Source organism: Nicotiana attenuata, chromosome 11 (assembly GCF_001879085.1).
Source record: "Nicotiana attenuata strain UT chromosome 11, NIATTr2, whole genome shotgun sequence".
Classification (NCBI taxonomy): Eukaryota; Viridiplantae; Streptophyta; class Magnoliopsida; order Solanales; family Solanaceae; genus Nicotiana; species Nicotiana attenuata.
In genome coordinates this window covers 13,951,410-13,977,239 of record NC_031999.1, presented here as the reverse complement: position 1 = coordinate 13,977,239, position 25,830 = coordinate 13,951,410, and the positions used below count along the sequence as shown (strand labels likewise).

At 36.0% G+C, this 25,830-nt stretch overlaps 3 protein-coding genes across 3 annotated transcripts; 2 read left to right on the top strand and 1 right to left on the bottom strand.

The window, feature by feature from the left end:
* LOC109234709 lies at positions 1,187-1,678 on the top strand. Its single transcript, XM_019400774.1, has one exon. It carries the CDS (start codon positions 1,187-1,189, stop codon positions 1,676-1,678), a length of 492 nt encoding a protein of 163 aa, XP_019256319.1.
* On the bottom strand, positions 4,105-7,437 carry LOC109234708 (uncharacterized mitochondrial protein AtMg00810-like; the record flags this gene model as incomplete). Its single annotated transcript, XM_019400773.1, has 3 exons — positions 7,369-7,437; positions 5,374-5,505; positions 4,105-4,794 (listed from the first exon to the last, which is right to left on the bottom strand). Coding segments are annotated over exons 1-3 (891 nt in total), but the record flags the coding sequence as incomplete, so codon positions are not given.
* LOC109234706 (uncharacterized mitochondrial protein AtMg00810-like) lies at positions 9,285-9,884 on the top strand. The gene has a single exon (XM_019400772.1). The coding sequence runs from the start codon at positions 9,285-9,287 to the stop codon at positions 9,882-9,884; it is 600 nt and encodes a 199-aa protein (XP_019256317.1).

Genomic DNA, 25,830 nt, shown 5'->3' with positions numbered 1-25,830 from the left:
TCGTGTGGTGAAAATTAGTTGTAGAGCTGATTTGTGATAATGACTAGTGATTAAAAGGGTTAGCGACAATGGTTAGGTCACGAAGCCGAGTATGGAGATTACACACAAGGCAAAAGTATTACGAGCAATGACACATGTGTTGCAGTCTGGAGGGTCTGTGCCTCATGCAATGGTGATATTGTCAATCTCTTGGCTAAGAATTGGGTGGTCACTATTGGTCGTATCTACATGCAACGCTAATTTGGTAGTTGATGGTTCAGTCAATTTGGCCCTTAGTCAAGAGTCTCATTTTAAATGGCATGTGCTTGTGCTCATGGCGTACGTAGGATTTTTGGTAAGGGTGTCAACATTTGAAGAAAATGAACAAATGAATAAATCACTATAATGACAAGCGGTGTCATTTTTTATACTTATACCTATATTTTCATTTTGTGTATTATATATATATATATATATATATATATATATATATATATATATATATATATATTTTATAAAAATTTTGACGAAGCCGCTTCTTGTGCAATTGTACCTTCTAGCATTTCTTGGCATGTTAAGAAAGATAACATTGGAGTTCCATTTCCTCGCTTAAATATCAAAGTGTCAAGATTAATTATCCATCTTAGCCCAGCTTAGTTTGTTATTGGAGTGTTAGTGTTAGTTATTAGTTAGTGGAGCAGTTAGTACAGCTAAGTGACAGCTGTAGAAGTTAGTTAGTTAGCTGATTTCATTTTCCTCGTTTTGCTTCTGATTTTCGTTTGTATATAGTGGGCACTCCAATCACTTTTCATTTTGTGTGAATAGAAAAAATCTCCAGAATCTTCTTCTTCCTCTCTCTTCATCTTCTTCTTCTTCACTCTGACCTCCCATGGCATAGAGGTTCAGATCTGTTCATCATCGAAGCTCGATTGAGCTTTGAGCTATTGTTTCATTGAGAATTCTAATATGGTATCAGACCGAGGAACATAAATCTGGACCCTCCTCTACGAATCTATTAGTTCTAATTCCATCAGTCTCGATTTCAACTAAACCGCACTCATGCAAGTTCATTTTTCCATTGATTTCAAGCTACAATTCTGAAGAGGTTATATTCTGTTTCTGAATCTATAATCGCTTGGAAATTATTGTTAGTTTTGTAATCGCTAGATTCAGTCCTTAATTGTTTATAAATTTCGTATTGAACGAGATGACGAAGGTCGAAGACGATAATCAATCTACACCATCTATGGCTGAGTCTCCTAATCAGTCAAGTGTTGGTATCAGTAGTCCTTTGTACATGCATCGATATGATAATCCCGGAGAAGCTTTAGTTCCTGTTCTATTTGATGGCTTTGGATATCGATCATGGAGAAGGGGTGTAATGCGATCCCTGTCAGTGAAAAATAAGCTGGGATTTATCAACGGGGAATACAAGAGGCCAGATCTAGATTCATCAAAATTTCGATTATGGGAGAGATGCGATGACATGGTCACTTCATGGATTCTGAATTCCTTAACTAAGGAAATTGCAGATAGTGTTGAGTATGTAGCAGATGCAGCTAAATTGTGGAAAGAACTTGAAGATCGATATGACCAAACGAACGGAACAAAGCTATACCGGATCCAAAAGGAAATCAATGATCTATCCCAAGGAGCCCATGATATCACTGGTTATTACACAAAGATGAAGAAACTATGATAGGAACTCAACACTTTGATTGCTAAATCTCATTGCACACGTGGAGCTAAGGAAAGCATGCACAAAGCTGAACATGATAGGAGGTTGATACAATTTCTCATGGGATTAAATGAGACATACACTGTGGTTCGAGGCAGTATACTGATGATGAATCCTCTTCCTACAATTGCCCAAGCCTTTTCTTTACTAATTCAAGAAGAAAGGCAGAGAGAAATCAAGCCAAGTGGTCATTTGGCTCTAGAATCATCAGCCTTGAGTGTTGGCACAAACAGACCTGGATCGTTCAAGACAAATTATTCTCCCAATATCAATCACAACAACAGGAACAGGCCTTTTTGTGATTTCTGTAAGAGACTAGGGCACACCAAAGAGAAATGCTATAAGCTTCATGGATACCCTCAAAGTTTCAGTCAGAATCAGAATCCAAATGTAAATAAAAATCAAACCTCATTTCAATCAAAATCCCAGGTAAAATTTCAACTACAATTAGAATAATAGGTTCAATAGAGGGAATAGAGCAGTGGCTAATGCACATGTAGCAACAGCTGACACACAACCTGCTGAGTCTGAGAAATATGCTACTCATGATAATGCTCAAAGTGTAAGTCTCACCCACGAGGAATACAGCCAGTTGGTGAATCTACTGCAGCAGTTTCAATCAGGAGGAGGAAGAGACTGCACAACTAATGCTAATATTACATCAGGAACATCAAACTTTGCATGTATCATCGCTTGTCATGTGAATGTTTTAAAAACAAAGCTGACTCGTGGATTATAGATTCACGGGCATCAAACAATATGACCTTTAAAAAATCCTTATTAACCAACATAATAGCTTTACCCTATCCTTTGTTAGTTGTACTTCCAAATGGCTACAAGGTAAAGGTGACAGAAATTAGCAGTGTGATGCTCACTCCTAAGATCACTCTAGAGAACGTGATGTTTGTTCCCTCCTTTAGATACAATCTAATCTCAGTTCATTCTTTGGCCTCCTATCTCAATTGTCTTGTTGCTTTTGTCAAACACTGTTGCATATTGCAGGCCCCTTCAATGAAGAGGCCTCTGGTGATTGGTAGAGTGAGAGATGGGCTATACATCTTGTGCCCTAGCTGTCTAAAGAGGAACGCTACAAGTCTTGCAGTAAAGACTACTCATGCCCTGCCCACTACTTCTACTTGTTGCACTTGTAGCACATATTGTCCCTCTCATTCTATTGTAAATAGGCCATTACATTTCAATAAGTGTGTTTCTTCTTGTCCAATTGTAAATAGTCCATGTGCAAGTATTGAAGAACAACATTCCTTTACAATACCATCTTCTAAAGTTCTTAATATATACTCTCATCTCTGTGCTATAGGTAATACAGATGTGTTGTGGCATAATAGACTTGGACATGTCCCATTTGTCAAAATAAAAACCATCACTTCTATCCCTGTCAAGTTCTCACCTAAGAAACCCTTCAACTACACCATCTGTCCAATGGCTAGACAAGAAAGGCTACCGTTCCCTCAGAAAACCAGTACAACCAATAGAATTTTTAAACTCTTACATGTTGATTTGTAGGGCCCATATCATGTTCCTACACATGATAGATATAAATACTTCATAACTATGGTGGATGATTTTAATAGATCTACTTGGACTCGCCTTTTATCCAGCAAAAGTAATGCCCTTCAAATACTCAATGAATTCATGAATCTAGTAGAAAATCAGTTTGGTGTGACTATTAAATCCATAAGGCCAGACAATGGATTGGAATTCACCGACACAGAAGCAAATATCTTGTTTCAATCTAAGGGCATCATCCATCAAAGAACTTGTCCCTACACACCACAATAAAATGGTGTGGTGGAAAGAAAGCACAAATATCTCCTTGAAACAGCCAGGGCACTTCTCTTCCAATCCAAACTACCTTTAAGATACTGGGGTGAATGTGTTCCTTGTGCCACCTACATCATAAACAAACTACCCTCTACTTCTATTAACAATCAAACTCCATATGAACTACTGTACAAAAGAAAGCCAAAATATTCTCACCTAAAGAGCTTTGGTTGTTTGTGTTACCCTACTGTACCAATACCACACAGGGACAAGTTTGAACCCAGAACAACACCACATGTGTTTGTTGGTTATCCTTTCAACACTGTGAGAAAGCACGGGAAAAAATATATTATTGACTAATATTGATAATGATACAATGAGCCATATATATACTATACATGTCCTACTCCAAATACATATGGGATTAGGGTTATTTACTACTATTTAGACAATGAGACTAACACTCCCCCTCAAGCTGGTGCATATAAATCATATGTACCGAGCTTGTTACATATATAATTAATACGAGGACCAGTGAGGGACCTGGTGAAAATATCAGCAAGCTGATCATTCGACTTCACAAATTTAGTAGCAATATCTCCCGAGAGTATCTTTTCTCTAAAAAAGTGACAGTCAATCTCGATGTGTTTAGTTTTCTCATGGAACACTGGATTTGACGCAATATGAAGAGCAGCTTGATTATCACACACAAGTCCCATATGACTAATCTCACCAAATTTTAACTCCTTGAGCAACTGTTTGATCCAAATTAGCTCACATGTGGCCATAGCCATTGCTCGATATTCTGCTTCTACACTAGACCGAGCAACCACATTCTGTTTCATGCTCTTCCAATACACCAAATTTCCTCCTACTAAGACACAATATCCAGACGTAGAACGTCTATCAGAAGGTGATTCTTCCCAATCAGCATCTGAGTATCCAACGATCTGCTCATGGCCTCGATCTTCAAACAATAAGCCTTTGCCTGGAGCTGATTTTATATACCGAAGAATGCGGACAACTGCATCCCAATGACTATCACAGGGAGAATCCATAAACTGACTCACAACACTCACAGGAAAGGAAATGTTAGGTCTAGTCACTGTGAGGTAATTTAATTTACCAACCAACCGCCTATATCTTGCAGGATCTCTAAGAGGCTCCCCCTGTCCTGGCAGAAGTTTAGAATTCGGATCCATCGGAGTGTCAACAGGTCTACAACCTATCATTCCTGTCTCCTCAAGAATATCTAAGGCATACTTCCGTTGTGAGATCACAATACCTGAGCTAGACTGAGCGATCTCAATACCCAGAAAATACTTTAATCTGCCCAGATCCTTAGTCTGAAAGTGCTGAAAGAGATGTTGCTTCAACTTACTAATACCATCATGATCATTGCCGGTAATAACAATATCGACAACATAAACGACCATATAAATACAGAGATTTGAAGCAGAATGTCGATAAAATATAGAGTGATCAGCTTCACTACGAGTCATGCCAAACTCCTGAATAACTGTGCTGAACTTACCAAACCAGGCTCGAGGAGACTGCTTTAGACCGTAGAGGGACCGGCGCAACCGACATACAAGGCCACTAGACTCCCCCTGAGCAACAAAACCAGGTGGTTGCTCCATATAAACCTCATCTTCAAGGTCACCGTGAAGAAAAGCATTCTTAATGTCCAACTGATAGAGAGGCCAATGGCGAACAGCAGCCATGGATAGAAAAAGGCGGACTGATGCAATTTTAGCCACGGGAGAGAAAGTATCATTGTAATCGAGTCCAAATATCTGAGTATATCCTTTGGCAACAAGACGAGCCTTAAGTCGATCAACCTGGCCATTTGGACCAACTTTGACTGCATACACCCAACGACAACCAACAGTCGATTTACCTGAAGGAAGAGGAACAAGCTCCCAAGTACCACTCGTGTGTAAAGTAGACATCTCGTCAATCATTGCCTGTCGCCATCCGGGATGAGACAGTGCTTCACCTGTAGGCTTAGGGATGGAAATAGAGGACAAAGATGACACAAATGCACAATGGGATGATGAGAGACGATGGTAACTTAAACCGATATAATGAGGATTAGGATTAAGTGTGGACCGTATACCTTTTCGTAGTGCAATCGGTTGATTAAGAGGAGACAAGTCCGCAGTATTAGCAAGGTCAGGTGCAGGACGTGAATCAGCTGGGCCTGATGCTGGGGGCGGACGACGATGATAAGTCAGGAGTGGTGGAGCTGTAGTTGGTGGAACTGGACTAGGATGGTGGCACTGGAGCTATAGTTGGTGGAACTGGACTAGGTGGTGGCACTGGACTCGGTGGTGACACTGGAGCTATAGGTGGTGGGGTTGTAACTGGAACTGTAGGCGGTGGAGCTATGGAGGAAGATGAATGGGTGATAGGGACTGAATCTCCAAAAGAAGGAACAGGTAGCACCGCAGAAATATCTAAGTGATTAACTGGACCTGTTAAGTATGATTGGGTTTCAAAGAAGGTGACATCAGCAGACAAAAGAAATCGCTGAAGGTCAGGAGAATAACATCGATATCCCTTTTGCGTTCTCGAGTAACCCAGAAATATGCACTTAAGAGCACGAGGAGCTAACTTATCTTTTCCTGGAGTAAGGTCATGAACAAAGCACGTACTCCCAAAGACAAGGGGTGGAAGAGAGAACAAAGGTAAGTGGGGAAACAGGACAGAGAATGGAACTTGATTTTGGATAGTTGAAGATGGCATACGATTAATAAGATAACAAGATGTAAGAACTGCATCCCCCCAAAAACGCAGCGGAACATGAGATTGTATGAGTAGGGTACGAGCAGTTTCAATAAGATGTCTATTCTTTCTTTCAGCTACCCCATTTTGTTGGGATGTGTACGTACAAGATGTTTGATGAATAATCCCATGGGAGTTCATAAACTGTTGAAATGGGGAAGACAAATACTCTAGGGCATTATCACTACGAAATATGCAGATAGAAACCCCAAAGTGATTTTGAATTTCAACATGGAAGCTCTGGAAAATAGAAAACAACTCAGATCGATTTTTCATCAAAAATATCCAAGTGCACCTGGAATAATCATCAATGAAACTGACAAAGTAGCGGAATCCTAAGGTAGAACTAACCCGACTAGGACCCCAAACATCTGAATGGACTAAAGTAAAAGGTGACTCTGCTCGATTGTCAAGATGCCACGGGAAATGGGAGCGGGTATGCTTACCGAGCTGACACGACTCACACTCTAGAGTGGACAAGTGAGATAAGCCAGGTACCATTTTCTGAAGTTTTGACAAACTGGGATGTCCTAACCGTTTATGTAATAAATCCGGTGAATCTGTAACGGGAGAAGTTATTGGAGGAAGACAAGATGTGAGTCCATGTGATTTTGCAATGATGAGGTAATAAAGTCTATCTGATTCACGTCCGGTACCAATGATCTGTCCTGTACTGCGTTCCTATATAAAAACAAGATCATCAAGAAATAAAACAACAGAGTTAAGTGATTTGGCTAAGCGACTAACGGCTATGAGATTAAAAGGACTACCAGGAACATAAAGAACTGAGTCTAAAGGTAAGGAAGGAAGTGGACTTGCTTGACCTATTGCAGTTGCCATGGCTTGAGACCCATTGGCCATTGTGACTGTTGGAAGAGATTGAGAATATGAGATACTAGTGAAAAGAGATTTGTTACCAAAATATGATCAGATGCACCTGAATCAATGACCCAAGACTTAGAAGGTGAATATTGGGAGACACCAGTCATGCTACTATTTGTTGGAACAATGGAGGTTAATCCTGAAGATGTCTGTTTACGTACTTTGTACTGAAGGAACTCAATATAATCCGGTAAAGAAACCATCTGGATTGGATTCATTGCATTTAATCCAACGGACTGTGAGTTAAGGGCTTCAGGTAGGAATTCCATTATAATATCGTGCCGGAAAAAGCAGAAAATTGACGGGATCACTGCTCACGCCGGAAAAATCACTGTAGCTCGCCGGAAAAAAACTCAAAGTGGTCGAAATTTGATTTGAACTAGATGGGTAGGCTCGAATTTGTGAGGAGAGCAAGCTGTCCTGAAGGAATTTCGCGAAAAAGTGGCCGAAAACAGTGTCATGCGCCGGCGCGTGGGCGTCGGAGCTTCGCCGGAAAATTTCTTCCGGCGGCGCGTGGGGGGTTTTCTGACGGAGAAATTTTTATGGGTTGGTCGCCGGAGGCCGATCTACTTCGTGGTGGTGTTGGTTTTTGCACAACAGTGACAAAAAGTGATTCTTTTGTTACGGACAGCCTCTTAAGTCGCCGGAAAATTGCACGGCAACGAGGTCTTTCTTCCCGGAGCCCGCTGGAATGATGCTCATCGATAATTTCTCACTGACGCTCTGATACCATGTGAGAAAGCACAGGAAAAAATATATTATTGACTAATATTGACAATGATACAATGAGCCCTATATATACAATACATGTCCTACTCCTAATACATATGGGATTAGGGTTATTTACTACTATTTAGACAATGAAACTAACAAACACAAAGGGGTACAAAGTCATGAGCCTAGCCACCAGGAAAATTCACATCTCCAGAGATGTGGTCTTTAATGAGTCCATCTTTACTTTTGCAGTCAATATGAACAAATCTCCTCAGTCATTTGTCTCCCATCCAATTCCTTTCATTGAGTCCCTTTGCGAGCAACCTTCTGATGATATAAATGTCACACAAGTGTCTGAGAACTTGAGTGATCAAAGGATTTCAGATAACACATCCAATCCTATGTCACCTGTACATGTAGCTTCCTCATCACCTTCTGCAGTGCCCACTTCTTCACTACCTGATCCACCACAATAACACTACTCTAAACAGACTCATGGAGAACCTATCCAACTGGTAAGACAATCACAAAGGACTCATAAACCACCTATCTATCTACAAGATTATGTACATTCCCTTCCTCACCTCAAAACAAATTCTGTCTCCCTAAACGCTTTATTCTTTGTGAATCATCATATTGCCTCTGATCTACTAACTACCAATAGTCAGACTCTTGTGAGAAATATTTGTCATGACAGGAAACCATTATTATATGAGGAGGCAACCATTGATCCTGCATGGCAAGTAGCAATGACACAGAAATTTGAAGCACTATATTCCAATCACACTTGGGGCCTAGTAATCTTGCCACATGGGAAGCAAGAAATAGGTTGCAAATGGGTCTACAAAGTGAAGCACAAAGCAGATGGCAGCATTGAAAGGTTCAAAGCCAGACTGGTTGTTAAAGGTTACACTCAACAGGCAGGGATTGATTATATAGAAACTTTATCACCAGTGGTGAAGATGACAACAGTGAGGACCTTGATACCTACAAATGTTAAGGAAGGCCGGTCCATATCTCAATTGGATATAAACAATGCTTTCCTACATGGAGACCTCAATGAGGAAGTGTATATGCAAGTACCGTCTGGACTAGTTGTAGATAAGCCATGATTGGTTTGTAAGCTGAACAAGTCTCTTTATGGCTTGAAACAAGCTAGTCGACAATGGTATGCAAAATTGACTGAAGCATTGTGCTCAAAGGTTTATGTACACTCCATGTATGATTACTCTCTCTTCTACAAAAGAAATGGAGAATCCTCAGTATATGTTGCAGTTTATGTGGATGACGTACTACTCACTGGAACTGACCAACAGGAAATTGCATAACTCAAAGGATTCTTACATGAACAATTAAGATCAAGGACCTGCGACAACTACACTACTTCCTGGGGTTGGAGATTATGTATAAAGATGATGGGGTAATTATATCTCAAAGGAAGTTTGTACTAGACTTGTTAAAGGAGTACAATTGTTTGGATTACAAGCCTTGTTCTTCACCTTTGGATCCCACTACAAAGCTGAAGGCCAAAGAAGGCACAATTCTGCAAGACCTTACCTATTACAAAAAGCTAGTAGGGAAACTGAACTTTCTAACTAATACCAGATTGGATATTGCATATAGTGTTCAACACTTGAGCCAATTTATGCAGGAGCCCAGAGAACCCCATCTAAAAGCAGCATTTCACCTTCTCAGATATCTGAGGAATGATCCTACTTTAGGAATTTTCATGTCAAAGGATGGAGATCACACAGTTAAAGCTTATTGTGACTCTGATAGGGCAGCATGCCCGGATTCTAGGAGATCCATTACAGGTTATTTAGTACTGCTGGGCAATAGTCCTATCAGCTGGAAATCTAAGAAACAAAAGACCATATCTCTATCCTCTGCAGAAGCAGAATATAGAGCTTTGAGGAAAGTAGTGGGGGAACTAGTATGGTTGAGCAAATTACTTGAGGAACTGACTGTCCCTTTTTTTCTTGCCTATCTCAATTTTCTGTGACAGTTAGTCTGCACTGCACATTGCAAAGAATTTAGTGTTTCACGAAAGAACCAAGCATATAGAAGTGGATTGTCATTTTGTGCGTGATCAACTACAAGCAGGCTTAATCTCTCTCCACCACATTAGAACAGACAATCAGCTTGCAGATGTTTTGACTAAAGCCCTGACTGGGATCAAGCACAGTGCTACACTAGGCAAGTTGGCTGTGTTCACTACACCTCCAACTTGGGGGAGGGGGGGGGGTGTCAAGATTAATTATCCATCTTAGCCCAGCTTAGTTAGTTATTGGAGTATTAGTGTTAGTTATTAGTTAGTGGAGCAGTTAGTATAGCTAAGTGACAGTTGTAGAAGTTAGTTAGTTAGCTGATTTTATTTTCCTTATTTTGCTTCTGGTTTTCGTTTGTATATAGTGGCACTCCACTCACTTTTCATTTTGTGTGAAAAGAAAAAATTTCTAGAATCTTCTTCTGCCTCTCTCTTCATCATCTTCTTCTTTGCTCTGACCTCCCATGACATAGAGGTTCAGATCTATTCATCATTGAAGCTCAATTGAGCTTTGAGCGACTGTTTCATTGAGAATTCTAATAAAAAGTTAGCTCCAAATCAAATTCTATTTCCTCCACATGTTGCAAAGTTCGAATTAGCCCCTTGGGTGTATGGATTCCAACCGTAACATTGGAAGTCAATGGTGTGAAGTTACTCGAGGCTTTGGTAATAGGGAAAATGAGTATTTGCATGCAGCCGAATTTGTTTTCCGCGTGAAAAGGACGGAAAGGAAAATGCTTTTCCATTATGTGATTCCGATTGGAAATTCCCTTTTGGCACAAGTGGAAGTGGAGGTATTTGTACACTTTTCACTTTCCATTTTAATTGGAGGTTATAAATTTGTAAGTTATTAAAAAAATATGTATTTTTTATATATAATTAGTATAACTTAAACTATTACAACATTAAAAAAAAAAAAGATAGCCTGGTGCACTAAGCTTTTGCTGTGCATGGAATTCGGGGAAGAACTAGACTACAATGATATGTACTTTGCCTTACCTTGTGTTTCTTCAAGAGGCTGTTTCCACGGCTTGAACCCGTGACCTCTTGGTCACATGGCAACAATTTTACCAGTTACGCCAAGGTTCCTCTTCAAAAAGACAGTCCGATGCACTAAGCCCCCGCTGTACGCGGGTCCGCACAAAGACCGGACCACGAGAGTCTATTTTAAGCAGCTTATCCTGCATAACTTAAACTATACAACATATTTGATTAATTTATTATTTCTTCTAGGTTATCAATTGATATTACTATAAGATCTAAGTGACATAATTATGTAAATATTTTTTTTACACATTTGATGTAGAGAATTTAATCTCAATAAAATATATGAAATTAAATTTGGAGATTGGCTTTTAAGATGGAGTTTAGGACGTTGGCCCTGGCTCATGCACCTTTTATATTTTAATGGAGTTATTTTCTCTTTATTCAGTTATGTCCTTTCACACTTCCGTTTCCCTTTTCATTTCTTCTTGATATATAATTATGTACATATACTCTGTCTTTTTTTTTTTTGTAACTAAATTGGAGATAATTTGATCTGTATAAATTAAGAATTATTCCTTTGACTTTCTGATTGTATTGAGTTCGAGAAAGAGTCAATTAAAAAAACAGTTTAATATAGAAATAAAAATTATTTAAGAAATGTCACATCATGTTTGAAATCATTTTAAAAAGGCCATTTTTGAATTAGTTTTACTAAGGAAATACGTCATAATTTTTTTGGGTATATACGAAAATGAAATGTCAATTTTATAACAAAAGTGAAAGTAGTAGTTTTTCCTTTTTTACACATTTAGTAGTTAAGCAATGGCTTATAATTTTTTTTTTTATGGTGCTCAAGCATATATGGATCTCGACTATTTCTTAGAATATATATATTTTTCTACTATTACAAGTATTAGACATTTTGTCCGCTAAAACTTAAATATATAAGAAAAATCACATATACTTTTTGCCTCTATAAGGATTGAAATTTTTATCTTCATAGTTTGCATTTTATTTTATCGACGCAAGATCACACCCTTGTATGCATATAACTTGTTGCAATTAGGGGTGCTTATCGGGCGGATAATTACACTTAGCAGTTTAACTTATCGGTTATCGGATTATAAATATAGTAATCCGCTAGCCATCCAATAAGATAATGGGCGGATTGGTATTGGATTAATGATTATCGGCTAAATCAAATAGAATTTTTTTTAACAATCCTAGTCTTGTGAATACCAAACGGCTAGACTGCATAGTTCGCTGGCTTTTATCATTTTAACTTATCATTCATAATCCTCACTGCATTACTCAATGAAGACTTCTCATGGAGTACAAGAACATTCTCTAGAATAAATTTTTTGAATACTCTTAATAAAAATATGTGTAGAATCTAAAACTTTTGAACACCACGAGAAAGACGTGGGGCTCACCCGTGAAGGCTAAATCTGCTGCTAAAACTTCAATTGTAGGTTCGTCTTTGCTATAACATTGAAAAGAAACAACAAGATGGAAATGGAAAATCTCAATAGTACTTTCATACATAGGGCTAGAAGTGTAAGTATAAAAATTCTTAACGGGTTAACGGTTTATCCGATAAGAACATTGAGTAATCCGCCTCCAAACCGTTAAACCGTTATTTATAAAATCTCAATCCGTTCACCATTCATTGCCCCGATAACCCGATACCAATAAGTCATCGATTCGATTAACGGTTCGATTTTGAACGGCCCTAATTGTAACATCACACAACGTTATTTTTCACTTATCTCGAAGTCATTTTTTTTTTTTGTGTTACTTTTTTTGGTTGGGTGGGGTGGGGGATGTTGCGGGGGGGGGGGTTTGTTGCTTTGACATTTCTATGTTCGAGAAGGTCTCAATTTTTTCCCCTCTTTTTGAGGTACAATTTCCAATTAAAGAAAATGGTGGGACCCAATAAATGAGACAAATTCGGTGTGGCCGGTGGTAGATAGACGCATGTGAGAGTAGGAAGTCAATAAGCATAAGATACTTAGCTAGCGTTTGGCCATAGATATCAAATTAATTTTGAAAAATCTAATTTGGGTGAAGTTTGGTTTGAAGATGAAAATGTGTTTGGACATATGTTTTCAAAACATATTTTCCAACTTTATTTTGGAAAAACATGTATATAATTCCCAAGTTTTGGGATTTTGGCCCAAAATCAGCTATTGCTGATTTTGGGATTTGAGATTTGAGATTTGGAATTTGGCCAAAATATGGGTAAAATTTATGGCCAAACATGAGTTTTGAAAATAAATCCCAAATTTATTTTGGCAAAACTCATGGCCAAACGGGGCCTTATTATAAAATTTTTTGGGGGATTTGCATTTATACCCGCTTTTTGGGTCACGTTTTAACTTGTGCCCGCTTTTGCAAAAAAAATTACAAGCGTACCCACTTTTTCGCGTAACTTCAGCATACGTGGCTGAAGTAGCAAAGGCAATCACGCAAAACTTCAGCATTCTAGTAGACGGGCCTGAAGTAGCAAGTGTGCTGAAGTTTTTGTTTATAATTGCTGAACTTAAGCATAATAGTTGAAGTTTTGTTCTCTATTTGCTGAAGTTTTTGTTTGTAATTGCACTAAATAAACTGAAGCTTTTTTGTCCTAGATTCATTGGTTTTGTCATTAAGCTTTTTCAAAAAACTTCAGCAGAAGATGCTGAAGTTATTTAGTTCATTTATAAAAACTTCAGCACTAAATAAGCTGAAGTTTTTTTGTCCCGAATAAGCTTTTTCAAAAACTTCAGCAGAAGATGCTGAAGTTATTTAGTTCATTTGTAAAAACTTCAACACTAAAAGCTGAAGTTTTTTTGTCCTAGATTCATTAGTTTTGTCATAAAGCTTTTTCAAAACTTCAGCAGAAGATGCTGAAGCTATTTAATTCATTTGTAAAAAAGCTTTTTCAATGACTTTCTTTTTTTTTTTATATTCTTTTTCTCTTCATAATTTAATTTCATTTACCGTTTTCACTATTTTTTATTATTCTTTTTTTATACAATAAGAAAAAATAATTGATATAGTAAATATTTGTTCTATCTTTTTTTAATACTAGTCTCTACGTTCGTGCGATGCACGAAATATTTGGGTCAAATATTGTTTAACACGTATGAAAAGTAAAGCTTAAAAGTTGAAAATAATATGTGGATTAAGCTGTAGGAGTTCGCTTAGAATGATGGCAATATAAGATATGAAAAGTTATTCAAAACGTTTATCCGCTGGTGATAATGACTGTAATTTTATATATAAAAACAATATGCCCTTGTTTAACATCCATGAAAACAATCCAAGATAAACACTAATATATGCATATTTCTTTCACCATCTGAAAGAAGAAGAAAAAATAACACAGAGATTTAACTCTATGGACAATCTTTAATTAAGGAACATGTATTAGTAACTTAAAAGCTAAAAATAATGCACTACTTGCTCTCACTTAATGTATTTTCATCTTCTTCTATCTACCTTCAGCCGATTCCTGCAACCAAAACTTAGGGGCGTTAGTAGCCTTATAACATGCGTTTAATTGAACCCATAACTTTCGACGCGAAGTACAAATTTATATGCTAAAAATAACTAAGCAATAAATTATAGATATGAACCCATAACTTTAAGAATATAATGAGTTAAGTAATAAGAGCCTTAAAGTTTGAAACCATAGAGTTTAAATCCTGATTCCGCCACTACCAAAACTTCTCTCATGTGTAGAGTTTTCAAATTGAAATTTTAAACTTAGAAAAAGTAAATTCCATAAGTATCCATATACCTTTTCTTGTAACTGACTCTATATATCAATTGGTGTCGACTACATCATTATTAGCATGAGACTTTGGGTTCATAGTTTTTCTCGCCTATCTTCAAAGATTTAAGAGATTTCTTTAGAATTAATATTAGATTAGGACTACGCTTAATGTCTAGGTAGGAGATTAGAGATCTAGTTAAATTGGAATATGTACATACAAAAAACAAACCACATTGTGTTTCCGGTGTTGTTGTCCAAGTGGGGATCATACGGTAGGGATGCATATTACGAATAGGAGTATTTTCCAACAAATATTGTAATTACAAATTTATCCCGGCTAGATTTAAAATTTTAAGGGTAAAAAAGTCGTCAATATTTTGGGGATATTTTTGTCGTTTAATATTTAGCGTGAAACATTAGTGTTTTTATAATAATATAGATAACTAGTACAATATACCTTTTATTTTCTTTTTCTTTTCTTTCTCATTTTTTAAATTCAATTATTAAACTGAAATAATATCAGTTGTCACTTGATCTAATTCACTGAATATCACATTGACTGCTGCTGAGCACCATAAATTACATAATCAGATTCTAAGAATCAACACGTGATTGCCATGCAAACCTTGATCTCCTTCCCTATAAATATCAATACACACTCTACCATTAGCAGTAATACAACCAGTTATAGAGCAAGAAAACGTAATCCACGGAAACCAAATCTCCATATATACTAGTTAGAATAAAAATGATAATAAAATATTAGAAAATACAACAAAAGTATAAGTAGCGAAAAAGACTTCTAGTACCATGTGATACCAATATGGTGTATACCAACAGAGCATATGATTTTTCTAGAATATTGCTACAACTATCTGCGACTATAGTACTCTACCAAACATTAAAGGACGCAATAAAAGTATGAGAAAATTACACGCTCATATTGCAAGCTAAATATTCGCAAAACAGCTTGCTCATTTCGTATACTAAGAGGGTATATAGTTGTATGGGGTCGTTCCAATAATTGCCTATAACTATAAAAACTATTACATAATACACATAATTTATGTCCATCCGCACATAAAAATTCTAGCATTGCAACTCATGTTCATATAAATAATTTCATACTAGAATTCACTTAAAATGCAGTTAAAACAACCAAAACAATGGTCAAACTACCATATGATACCAATATGGCATATAACTATACCAACATGGTATACAGTTTTACTAGTTAATTTCCGGCAACTATACTACTATTACATAATACACATGCATAAAGAGAAAAAAAAAATAGTGTACCACATATTAATATAATAAGGTATTTCAAGATATTATACTATATTACTATTATTAGAAGAAAATCAAATATTGTACCAATTAAATGCAGCTAATACAACCAAAAAATGATTCAACTAACATATGACACCAATATAGTATATAGCTATACTAATAGGGTATATATTTAGAATGAATTGTATACTAAAATGGTATATTTGTATACTATTTGAGTATACAATACAAATTCGTCTTCTTCTCTGGTTCAACTATATTTCAACCCAAATTTATAAAATCTACTACAAAATCTCCACCAAATTGACTAAAACTTTAGCTACAACCTCCAATCAACTTTCCAAACAAACCCATACAGGATCGGATCAAAACAATTAAAAACTCAAACAAACCAAGTTATGAGTTTCAAGCTTCAAGGTCCTTCAATAGTGGATTTAAATTTTTGTACAGTAAATCTCCAAAAACCAGCATCAAAGGTACAATCTACACATCAAAGAACAATAACTAACGAATTTCAACAGTAAAATACTATAAAAATCAAATCTGGCATTTTGAACTCATTCATATGGAGTTTCAAAAATTGATCTGTTCTTCCTATGATCTAGTTTTTGAACTGTGCCCTGTATTTTAGTGTTGAAAACTTGTTTGCAGTGCTAAAACTTCAAACAAGCTCACGCCCTATATGTGTGTCGAAGAATAGATATGACACATCCTATGGTTGTGACAAACTGCAACATAGATATGGAGAGCTTGATTTCTGATCAGAATAGGAGCATAGCAACTCTTGCCATAACGACTCTGCTTAAGACCGGCAATGAATCAAGTGTTGATCGTCTCTCTTTTCTGTTTGTTCCCAATCTTATTATACTCACAAGGAACGGTGAATTAGCGGGTAAATAGTTTGGGGCATATGGGTAGGAGTAGTAAATAGTTTTGGCCTGGGCATTAAAGGGTAATTAGTTTAAAATTAATGGGTATAAAGTGAGATTTTCCCTAAAAAATTAGGAAAGGTAAAACTAATGCGAGAGAAAACGGAGACATAATTAGTTGATATAAATAGAGCTTTTTTCAAGTCTAACCCCACCTCTTTTTTAAGATTAAAGTCAAATACAGAATAAAAATATAAAAATTAATTTTTTAACCAAAAAAATAAAAAATTAAATTTAACTTATCTTTACCTGGCTACCTGCTAAAATTCAATTTCCCTAGTCCCCATTGAATGTTACTCAGTTAATGCCAACTGCGCAAGAAAAGAAATCTTTATTTAAATAGTTGGTTAAATTTAAAGTTTACCTTTTTTAGTTAATATACATAAATTATATGTATTTATTATGTACGATTATACATAAAGTATATATAAAAGTTTTTTAATTCTTAAAAAAAAAAAAAACAGCTTTATATTTGGTGTGCCTTCTGATTAGCTCAAGTTGATACATTTTCCAACTTTGTAGGTGGCAAAGTTGTTTGGCTCCATGTTCTTTTGTTTCTAAATGGGCACAACTTTCAAAGTGTACTGCCACGTTTTGCTGTAGATAAGTTTTCTTTTATTTTTCTCATTTAAAGAAAATCGTCAACATGAGATCCTTTTTTAGTACATTTCCGAAATTCACATACTTAGTTTGTAAAAAATCTAAGATTAACCAAGGCAAATATTATTCATATCTGAAGAGAGTCAAATAAGTGTGCTGACATTTTTGGCAAACGAAGGTCAAACACATGAAAATGAAATGAAATTTATGCTCCTGATAGATTTAAGCAATGTAGCATATGAGAGATTTTAGTCCTTTTTTTTTAGAATTTCAATGTACTAATAAAAATAGATTACAGAACTACTCACATAGACCCTATAGAAGCATATATGAATTTACGCAATTAAAAGATATTGTTATAAATAGAATCCTATTTATGGTGAATGTCCATATTTAGAGAGATTTTAGGGTTTATTACTTGGTGGCTAAGTCAACCTCTCCCTATAAATAGAGAGTTCTATTCCATTGTAATTCATCCCAAAATTCAATAAGAATTCCTTCTCCCTCTTTCTCTGCAATATTATTCTTCTTCTTTTATTATTTTATAACACATTATCAGCACGAGACTCTACCGTCTCAAGAAGCTCTTTGAGAAGATTAAGGTAATTTTTCTCCTCTTTTTAATTATGACTGACATTATGAAAAGAAAGTTCGTTGCCCTTGAAATTTCGGGCAAGAACTATATGACATGGGTGTTGGATGCTGAAATACACTTAGATGCAATGGGTCTTGGAGACGCCATTAAAGACAGAATAAAGCATCCACCCAAGACTGTGCTAAGGCCTTGATTTTCTTGCGCCATCACCTTGATAAAGGGTTGAAAATTGAATATCTCACCGTCAAAGATCCACTTATTTTGTGGAATGGCTTAAAAGAAAGATATGACAACTTAAAGTTGGTCACTCTTCTACAAGCACGATATGATTGGGCTCATCTGAGGCTCCAAGACTTTAAGTCTGTTTCTGAATATAATTCTGCGATGTTCAGAATTACTTTTAAATTGAAACTCTGTGGAGATACTATCACTGATTATGATATGCTTGAAAAAACGTTCATAACGTTTCATGCCTCCAATATGGTCTTGCAACAGCAGTACAGAGAGAAAGGTTTCAAGAAGTACTCTGAGCTGATTTCTCTTCTCCTTGTGGCTGAGCGAAACAATGACTTGCTCATGAGAAATCACGAAAATCGACCCACTGGATCTACACCATTGCCTGAAGTGGATAAGGTGTATTCCCATTACGCTAAGCTTGAAAAAGGCCGTCACTCAATTCGTAGTCATGGTTGTGCTCATGGTCGTAGCCGTGGCCGTGGCCGTAGACAAGGAAGAAATTTTCCTAGTGTTAATCATCCCCCAAAGAGAAATAACCACTAAAAGTGGAAAGGGAAAGATGAGAAGCCAAAAGCAAATGGTTCAGAAACTGAATGCTATCGTTGCGGTGGAAAAGGGCATTCGTGTACCACTTGATCGCCCTGATGTGGCAGACATCACCCACTTGGATGTGGCAGATTTCTTTGAGCGCCCTGATGGAAAAATAGACCACTTGATCGGTGATAGATCCGTGGTTAAAGATGATTGAGTAGCTTAAATTTTATTTTTGCCTATTCGTAGTAGTTAGTGAATAAACATCATGTAATTATCGTAGTTTACATAAGTAGTATTTTTAATTAGTATATCGAATTATATAATGTGTCATTGAATAAAGTTTGAGAACGGTCAAAATTCATAATCTGCATCAGTTGGTTAAAACTCTGCAACTATTTTATAACAAAAAGGACATATTATGGTATGATTATTGCTAAATAATACTCGACGTACCTCATATAATCTGACCACATTTGGATGCTTGAGAACTTTTAAGGTTTTTGTCCTATTAAATGGTATGATTTCACTGATTTCCTACTCGCATTTCCTTCTTTCCTCTTTCGCTTCTGGATTTGTAGTTTTGGTATGATTTGGCTTCAAATTGGCAATGTTTACTGTCCTTTACTGTATTAGATGTTAGAACGTCTTTGAAATAAAATACTTTATTTTCTTTCCATTTTCTCTGGAAATATTAATATGTATTTGTATATTTCCTTCTGTATGTGAAAACCACAGGAATCAAATATGGATATCTCACAAAGAAAACTTGGATCAATGTCTAATTGTAAAAATATTTGTTTAATTGATTCATGTACGACACATACAATATTCAAAGAGAAGAAATATTTCTCTCATTTAAGTATGTGTAAGGCAGATGTTACTACAACTTCTGGTAGTAAGTAAATTAATTGAAGGCTCTGGAAGAGCTACTATAACTCCGTCTAAGGGAACAATACTTATCATAGAGAATGCAATGTTCTCCTCCAAGTCCAAAAGGAACTTGTTGAGTTTTAAAGATATCCGCAGAAATGGATATCATATCGAGACAATAGATGAGAATAATCTTGAATATCTCATCATTACAAAAAATGTCTCTGGCCAGAAAAGGGCTATTGAGAAGTTCCCATCTTTGTCTTGTGGCCTGTATTGGACAAGAATTAGTGCAATTGAGGCACATTCTATTGTAAACAAAAAGGTTACCGATTCCAATACTTTTGTACTTTGGCATGATCGATTGGGACACCCTGGATCAATTATGATGAGACGAATTATAGAAAACTCAAATGGGCATCCATTAAAGAATTTAAAGATTCTTTTAAATGATGAATTTTCTTGCACTTCTTGTTATCAAGGCAAGTTAATTATTAGACCATCACCAACAAAGGTTGGAATTGAGTCCCCTGCGTTTTTGGAACGTATACAAGGGGATATTTGTGGACCTATTCACCCACCTTGTGGGTCGTTTAGATATTTTATGGTCTTAATAGACGTATCTTCTAGATGGTCCCATGTGTGCCTATTGTCATCTCGCAACCTCGCGCTTGCAAAATTAATGGCACAAATAATTCGATTACGGGCACAATTTCCCGATAATCCAATTAAGTCTATTAGACTTGATAATGCTGCTGAGTTTTCATCTCAAGCATTTAATGATTATTGCTTATCAATTGGGATAAAAGTGGAACATCCCGTAGCTCATGTTCACACTTAAAATGATCTTGTAGAGTCTTTAATTAAACGTCTGCAATTGATAGCAAGAACGTTACTCGTGAAAACGAGGCTGCCCACTTCTGTTTGGGGCACGCCATTTTGCACGCAGCAATGCTAGTTCGTCTCAGACCGACAAACTATCATAAATATTCCCCGTTGCAATTAGTCTTGGATCATGAACCTAATATATCCCATTTAAGAATTTTTGGATGCGCAGTATATGTGCCTGTAGCACCGCCATATCGCACCAAAATGGGTCCGCAAAGAAGGTTAGGAATATATGTTGGGTTTGAATCGCCCTCTATTATTCGCTACCTCGAACCATTGATGGGGGATTTGTTTACTGCACAATTTTCAGACTGTCGATTCGATGAGACATTTTCCCCAAAATTAGGGGGAGAAGTTGGTGAAACCAAACGGGAAATTTTGTGGAAAAATCCATCATTATCTCATCTTGATCCACGTGCCTCTATTTGTAAAAAAGAGGTGCAAAAGATTATTCATTTGCAGAGAATAGCAAATCAAATGCCAGATGCATTTACGGATATGAAAAGGATAACAAAATCACATATCCCTGCGGAGAATGTTCCAATCCGTATTGATGTCCCTATTGGACAATCTTCTAGTGTCATAGCTAATGAGTCAAAAGCACGCCTTAAACGTGGCAGACCATTAGGTTCCAAAGATCGAAATCCTAGAAAAAGGAAAACAAATTATCAAAATGACACTACGAAAGAATCTCATGAAGAAATCCACGATTTAATAAATTCTGAGATTCATGAGGAATCCACTGAGCCCGAGACTCAAGAAAATAAGGAACTATCAATAAATCCAATCGATGTTGAGACAAATTTGAATCGAGTGGATATAATAGTGGATTATGTCTTTGCATATAATGTTGCATCTAGCATTATGCAAGAAAGAGAGGATCTTGAACCTCAATCTGTTGGAGAATGTCGACAAATACTTGATTGGCCAAAATGGCAAGAAGCAATCCAATCAGAGTTGAATTCGCTTGCAAAACGTGAAGTTTTTGGGCCTGTAGTCCAAACACCTAATGGTGTTAAGCCTGTTGGCTATAAATGGGTCTTTGTACGCAAGAGAAATGAGAAAAACGAGGTACAAAGATATAAGGCACGCCTTGTTGCACAAGGATTTTCACAAAGGCATGGTGTCGATTATGAAGAGACATATTCACCCGTTATGGATGCTATAACGTTCCGTTATCTCATTAGTTTTGCTGTCCATGAAAAGCTTGACATGCATTTAATGGATGTGGTTACCGCCTACCTTTATGGCTCACTTGATAATGAGATATACATGAAAATTCCCGATGGATTTAAAATGCCAAACGCACATAATTCAAAGTCCCGGGAAATGTTTTCAATCAAATTGCAAAGATCTTTGGATGGTCTAAAGCAATCAGGACGAATGTGGTATAATCGTCTTAGTGAGTATTAATTAAAGGAAGGCTATCTAAATGATGACATTTGCCCATGTGTTTTTATAAAGAAAACAACATCAGAATTTGTTGTACTTGCCGTATATGTTGATAACATAAACCTTATTGGAACTCCTATAGAACTCCAAAAGGCAATTGATTATTTAAAGAAGGGATTCGAGATGAAAGATCTCGGAAAGAGAAAATTATGTCTTGGTTTGCAAATTGAACATTTGGAAAACGGAATATTTATCTACATAGAAAAGGTATTGAAACGGTTTTACATGGATGGAGCACATCCATTAAGTACTCCGATGGTTGTTCGATCACTTGATGTGAATAAGGATCCATTCCGACCTCAAGAAAAGAATGAAGAGCTACTTGGTCCTGAAGTACCATATCTTAGTGCAATTGGTGCACTAATGTATCTTGCCAATACTACAAGGCCTGATATAACTTTTTCAGTTAATGTCTTAGCAAGATATAGCTCTGCTCCCACAAGGAGACATTGGAATGGAATCAAACACATATTGCGGTATCTAAAAGGGACTACCGATATGGGCTTATTTTATGGCAACAATTGCAGTCCCGATCTTGTTGGTTATGCTGATGCTGGGTATTTATCTGACCCACACAAGGCTCGGTCTCAAACATGTTATGTATTTACCTGTGGAGGCACTGCCATATCTTGGCGATCGACTAAGCAATCAATTGTGGCTACTTCATCTAATCATGCTGAGATAATTGCTATTCATGAAGCAAGTCGAGAATGTGTGTGGTTGAGGTCTATAATACATCTTATTCGAGACAAATGTGGTGTGAAATGTGACAAGTTACCCACAATTTTGTATGAAGATAATGCAGCATGCATAGCTCAATTTAAGGGAGGATTCATAAAAGGAGATAGGACAAAGCACATTTCACCAAAGTTATTTTTCACACATGATCTTCAAAAGAATGGTGATATTAATGTGCAACAGATTCGTTCAAGTGATAATATGGCTGATTTGTTCACAAAATCTCTACCAACGTCAACCTTCAAGAAGCTAGTTTACAAGATCGGGATGCGAAGACTCAAGGATGTGAATTGATGCTCTCATCAGGGGGAGTTAATGCGCGTTGCACTCTTTTTCCCTTACAAGGTTTTGTCCCACTGGGTTTTCCTTGCAAGGTTTTTAACGAGGCAACCAATAGGCGCATTTCTAAACATGTGTACTCTTTTTCCTTTTCTAGAATTTTTTCCCATTGGGTTTTCTTTTAGTTAAGGTTTTAACGAGGCACATTATCTGTTGAATAGACATTCAGGGGGAGTGTTATAAATAGAATCCTATTTATGGTGAATGTCCATATTTAGAAGATTCTAGGGTTTATTACTTGGTGGCTAAGTCAACCTCTCCCTATAAATAGAGAGTTCTAATCCATTGTAATTCATCCCAAAATTCAATAAGAATTCCTTCTCTCTCTTTCTCTGCAATATTGTTCTTCTTCTTTTATTATTTTATAACAGATATCATATTTTCACATAATTTTTTGTTCTTGTTATCCTACAACTAAAAACATTTACTTGAACATTTATTAAGTGTTTGGTACTAATTTCCCATTTACAAAATTAACTTCCAAGGAGTGTAAATTTCTCAAGATATGATAGTGAGCACTGAGTAGGGGGCATTCGGGCCGTTCGGATTAGATTTTCGATTTTTGGATTGAAGAAATGACAATCTAAATCCAATCCAAGTAAGCTCGAATTGGATTGGATTTTTAAGTTCGGTTTCGGATTAATTGATTTGGATATTTGAATTTTCGGGTTTGAGCTTGTAAGTTGAGTGTTTTTTTTTTTAAATTTTATTTACAAAAATGAATATCCAAATGAAGTACTCATGTTAAATTGACTGAAAAGTTCCTCATTCTCGCCGTAATCATCCAAATACAGTATTCAAATAATGAAATTATTATCAAGGAAATGCAATAGAGACAATAATCTGGCTGATAAGAAGTAGCAAGAGAAAAATCATGTCCAAATAGAAAGTATTATGACAGTAACTTAGTAATTAATATTGAATGTATGAGATAATATCTAATGGATAGGGTATTTAACTTATTACTACATATGGATAATGAACTAAATATAAATTAGAACAGTTTTTGGATTTTCGAATATCCAAAAATTCAAAGTACCAAATCCAATATCCAAAAATTTTAAAAATTAAATCCAAAATCCAATCCGTAATCCGAGAATCCAAACCAGAAATTCAAAGAATTCGTATTTCGGTTTGAATTTTGGTTTGCCCAAACTATGCTCACCCCTAGCACTGAGTGAGCCTTTTATTTTAATTGTTGCCTAGATTTAAGACAAAAAAAAGTAAAGCTACAAATCCAAATTTTGAGTATTTGTTTAATTTGGTAGAAAACACAATAATTATCAAGTTTCTCGTTTTAGATCCCGGTATAATGAACAATATAGCTAGTCCAATTGCTTGAGACAACTCAAAAGCATGTTGTATTTAAGGTTATATTTAAACACTTGTTTAGAAGACACAAATTCTTTATTTATTTTTTATATTCTTGACAAGGGTGGTATTTGGATTAGCTTGCACGTACCCCACCTAATTTTACCGGGTGACAACAAATTCTTTATTATTTTGAGAAGACTATATACAACAATTCATTTTCTTGTGTGCCCTCGTTTATTTTCATGAGGTCGAGGGTCTATAAGAAACAATCTCTCTACTTTCATAATGATAGGGGTAAACTCAGCGTTTACGCTACACTCCTCAAATTCCACGTGAGAGGTTATACTGGGTTTGTTGTTGTCGTCGAATATAGATCAAATATTTTGCTAGAAACTAATGTAATAATGGTGATTATTTAAACAAAAAGAAGATCAATTGAACTTTTGGTAATTCAATAAATTGGTGGTTTTTAAATTTTTGAAGGGAAAATGTTTTAAAAAAATGGAAAAAAGTACCTCGTATATTTTTTTATGCGAGGTACTGGTTTGAACTTTTTTTCAATAATTTTCCAAAAGATGGCATATCAGGCTTTTCTTAGAATAATCTAAGCAAAGTATCTTCTTAAACCTGCAACAGAACGACGTCGTAACATTTCCACTTCTTTTTTCTTTTTCTTTTTTTCAAACCAGTACCTCGCATAAATAAAAATATACGAGGTACTTTTTTCCATTTTTTAACATATTCAATATTCTCTTGAAAATGTAATGCTTTGTTTGATATTCTCTTTTTGGTCATAAATTAAGGTAAGCATTTGTTAGATATTTCTCTATTTAACCATCCTTATTATCCCTGTACCTTACCTTTCATCACTCTACAGTCTACATTGAATGTGTAAATATGGTTAAAATAATTGTATTTTTTATTAGTTGTAGAAATATGGACTTCATTTCAACTCGGTCAACATGAGAATGCTAAAATTCCTTAGAAATGTTATTACTATTTGTCAAAATGATATTGAGATTTAGTGGGAGTTTGGACATAAGAATTGTAAAATTTCAGATAAAAAAATAATTTTTTTCCAAGTGAAAATGGTATTTCAAAATTAGAGATCTGTTTGGACATAAATATAATTTTGGGCTGTTTTTGAATTTTTGTGAGTGAACTTAAGTGAAAATTTTGAAAAATATTTTTTTGGAGTTTTTAAAATTTTTGAAAAATTCCGACATTCATTTTCAAGTGAAAATCGAAAATTTCATGGCCAAACATTGATTTCGAAAAGAAGAGGAAAAATTCGAAAAAGGATTTTTTTTTATGGCCAAACGGGGCCTTAGAAATTTTCCAAATTTCAATCATTTCTAAACAAAC

Bases quoted from the DNA above. Each gene is read 5' to 3' on its own strand.
- LOC109234709 (XM_019400774.1), top strand. From the start codon at position 1,187: ATGACGAAGGTCGAAGACGATAATCAATCTACACCATCTATGGCTGAG.
- LOC109234706 (XM_019400772.1), top strand. From the start codon at position 9,285: ATGTATAAAGATGATGGGGTAATTATATCTCAAAGGAAGTTTGTACTA.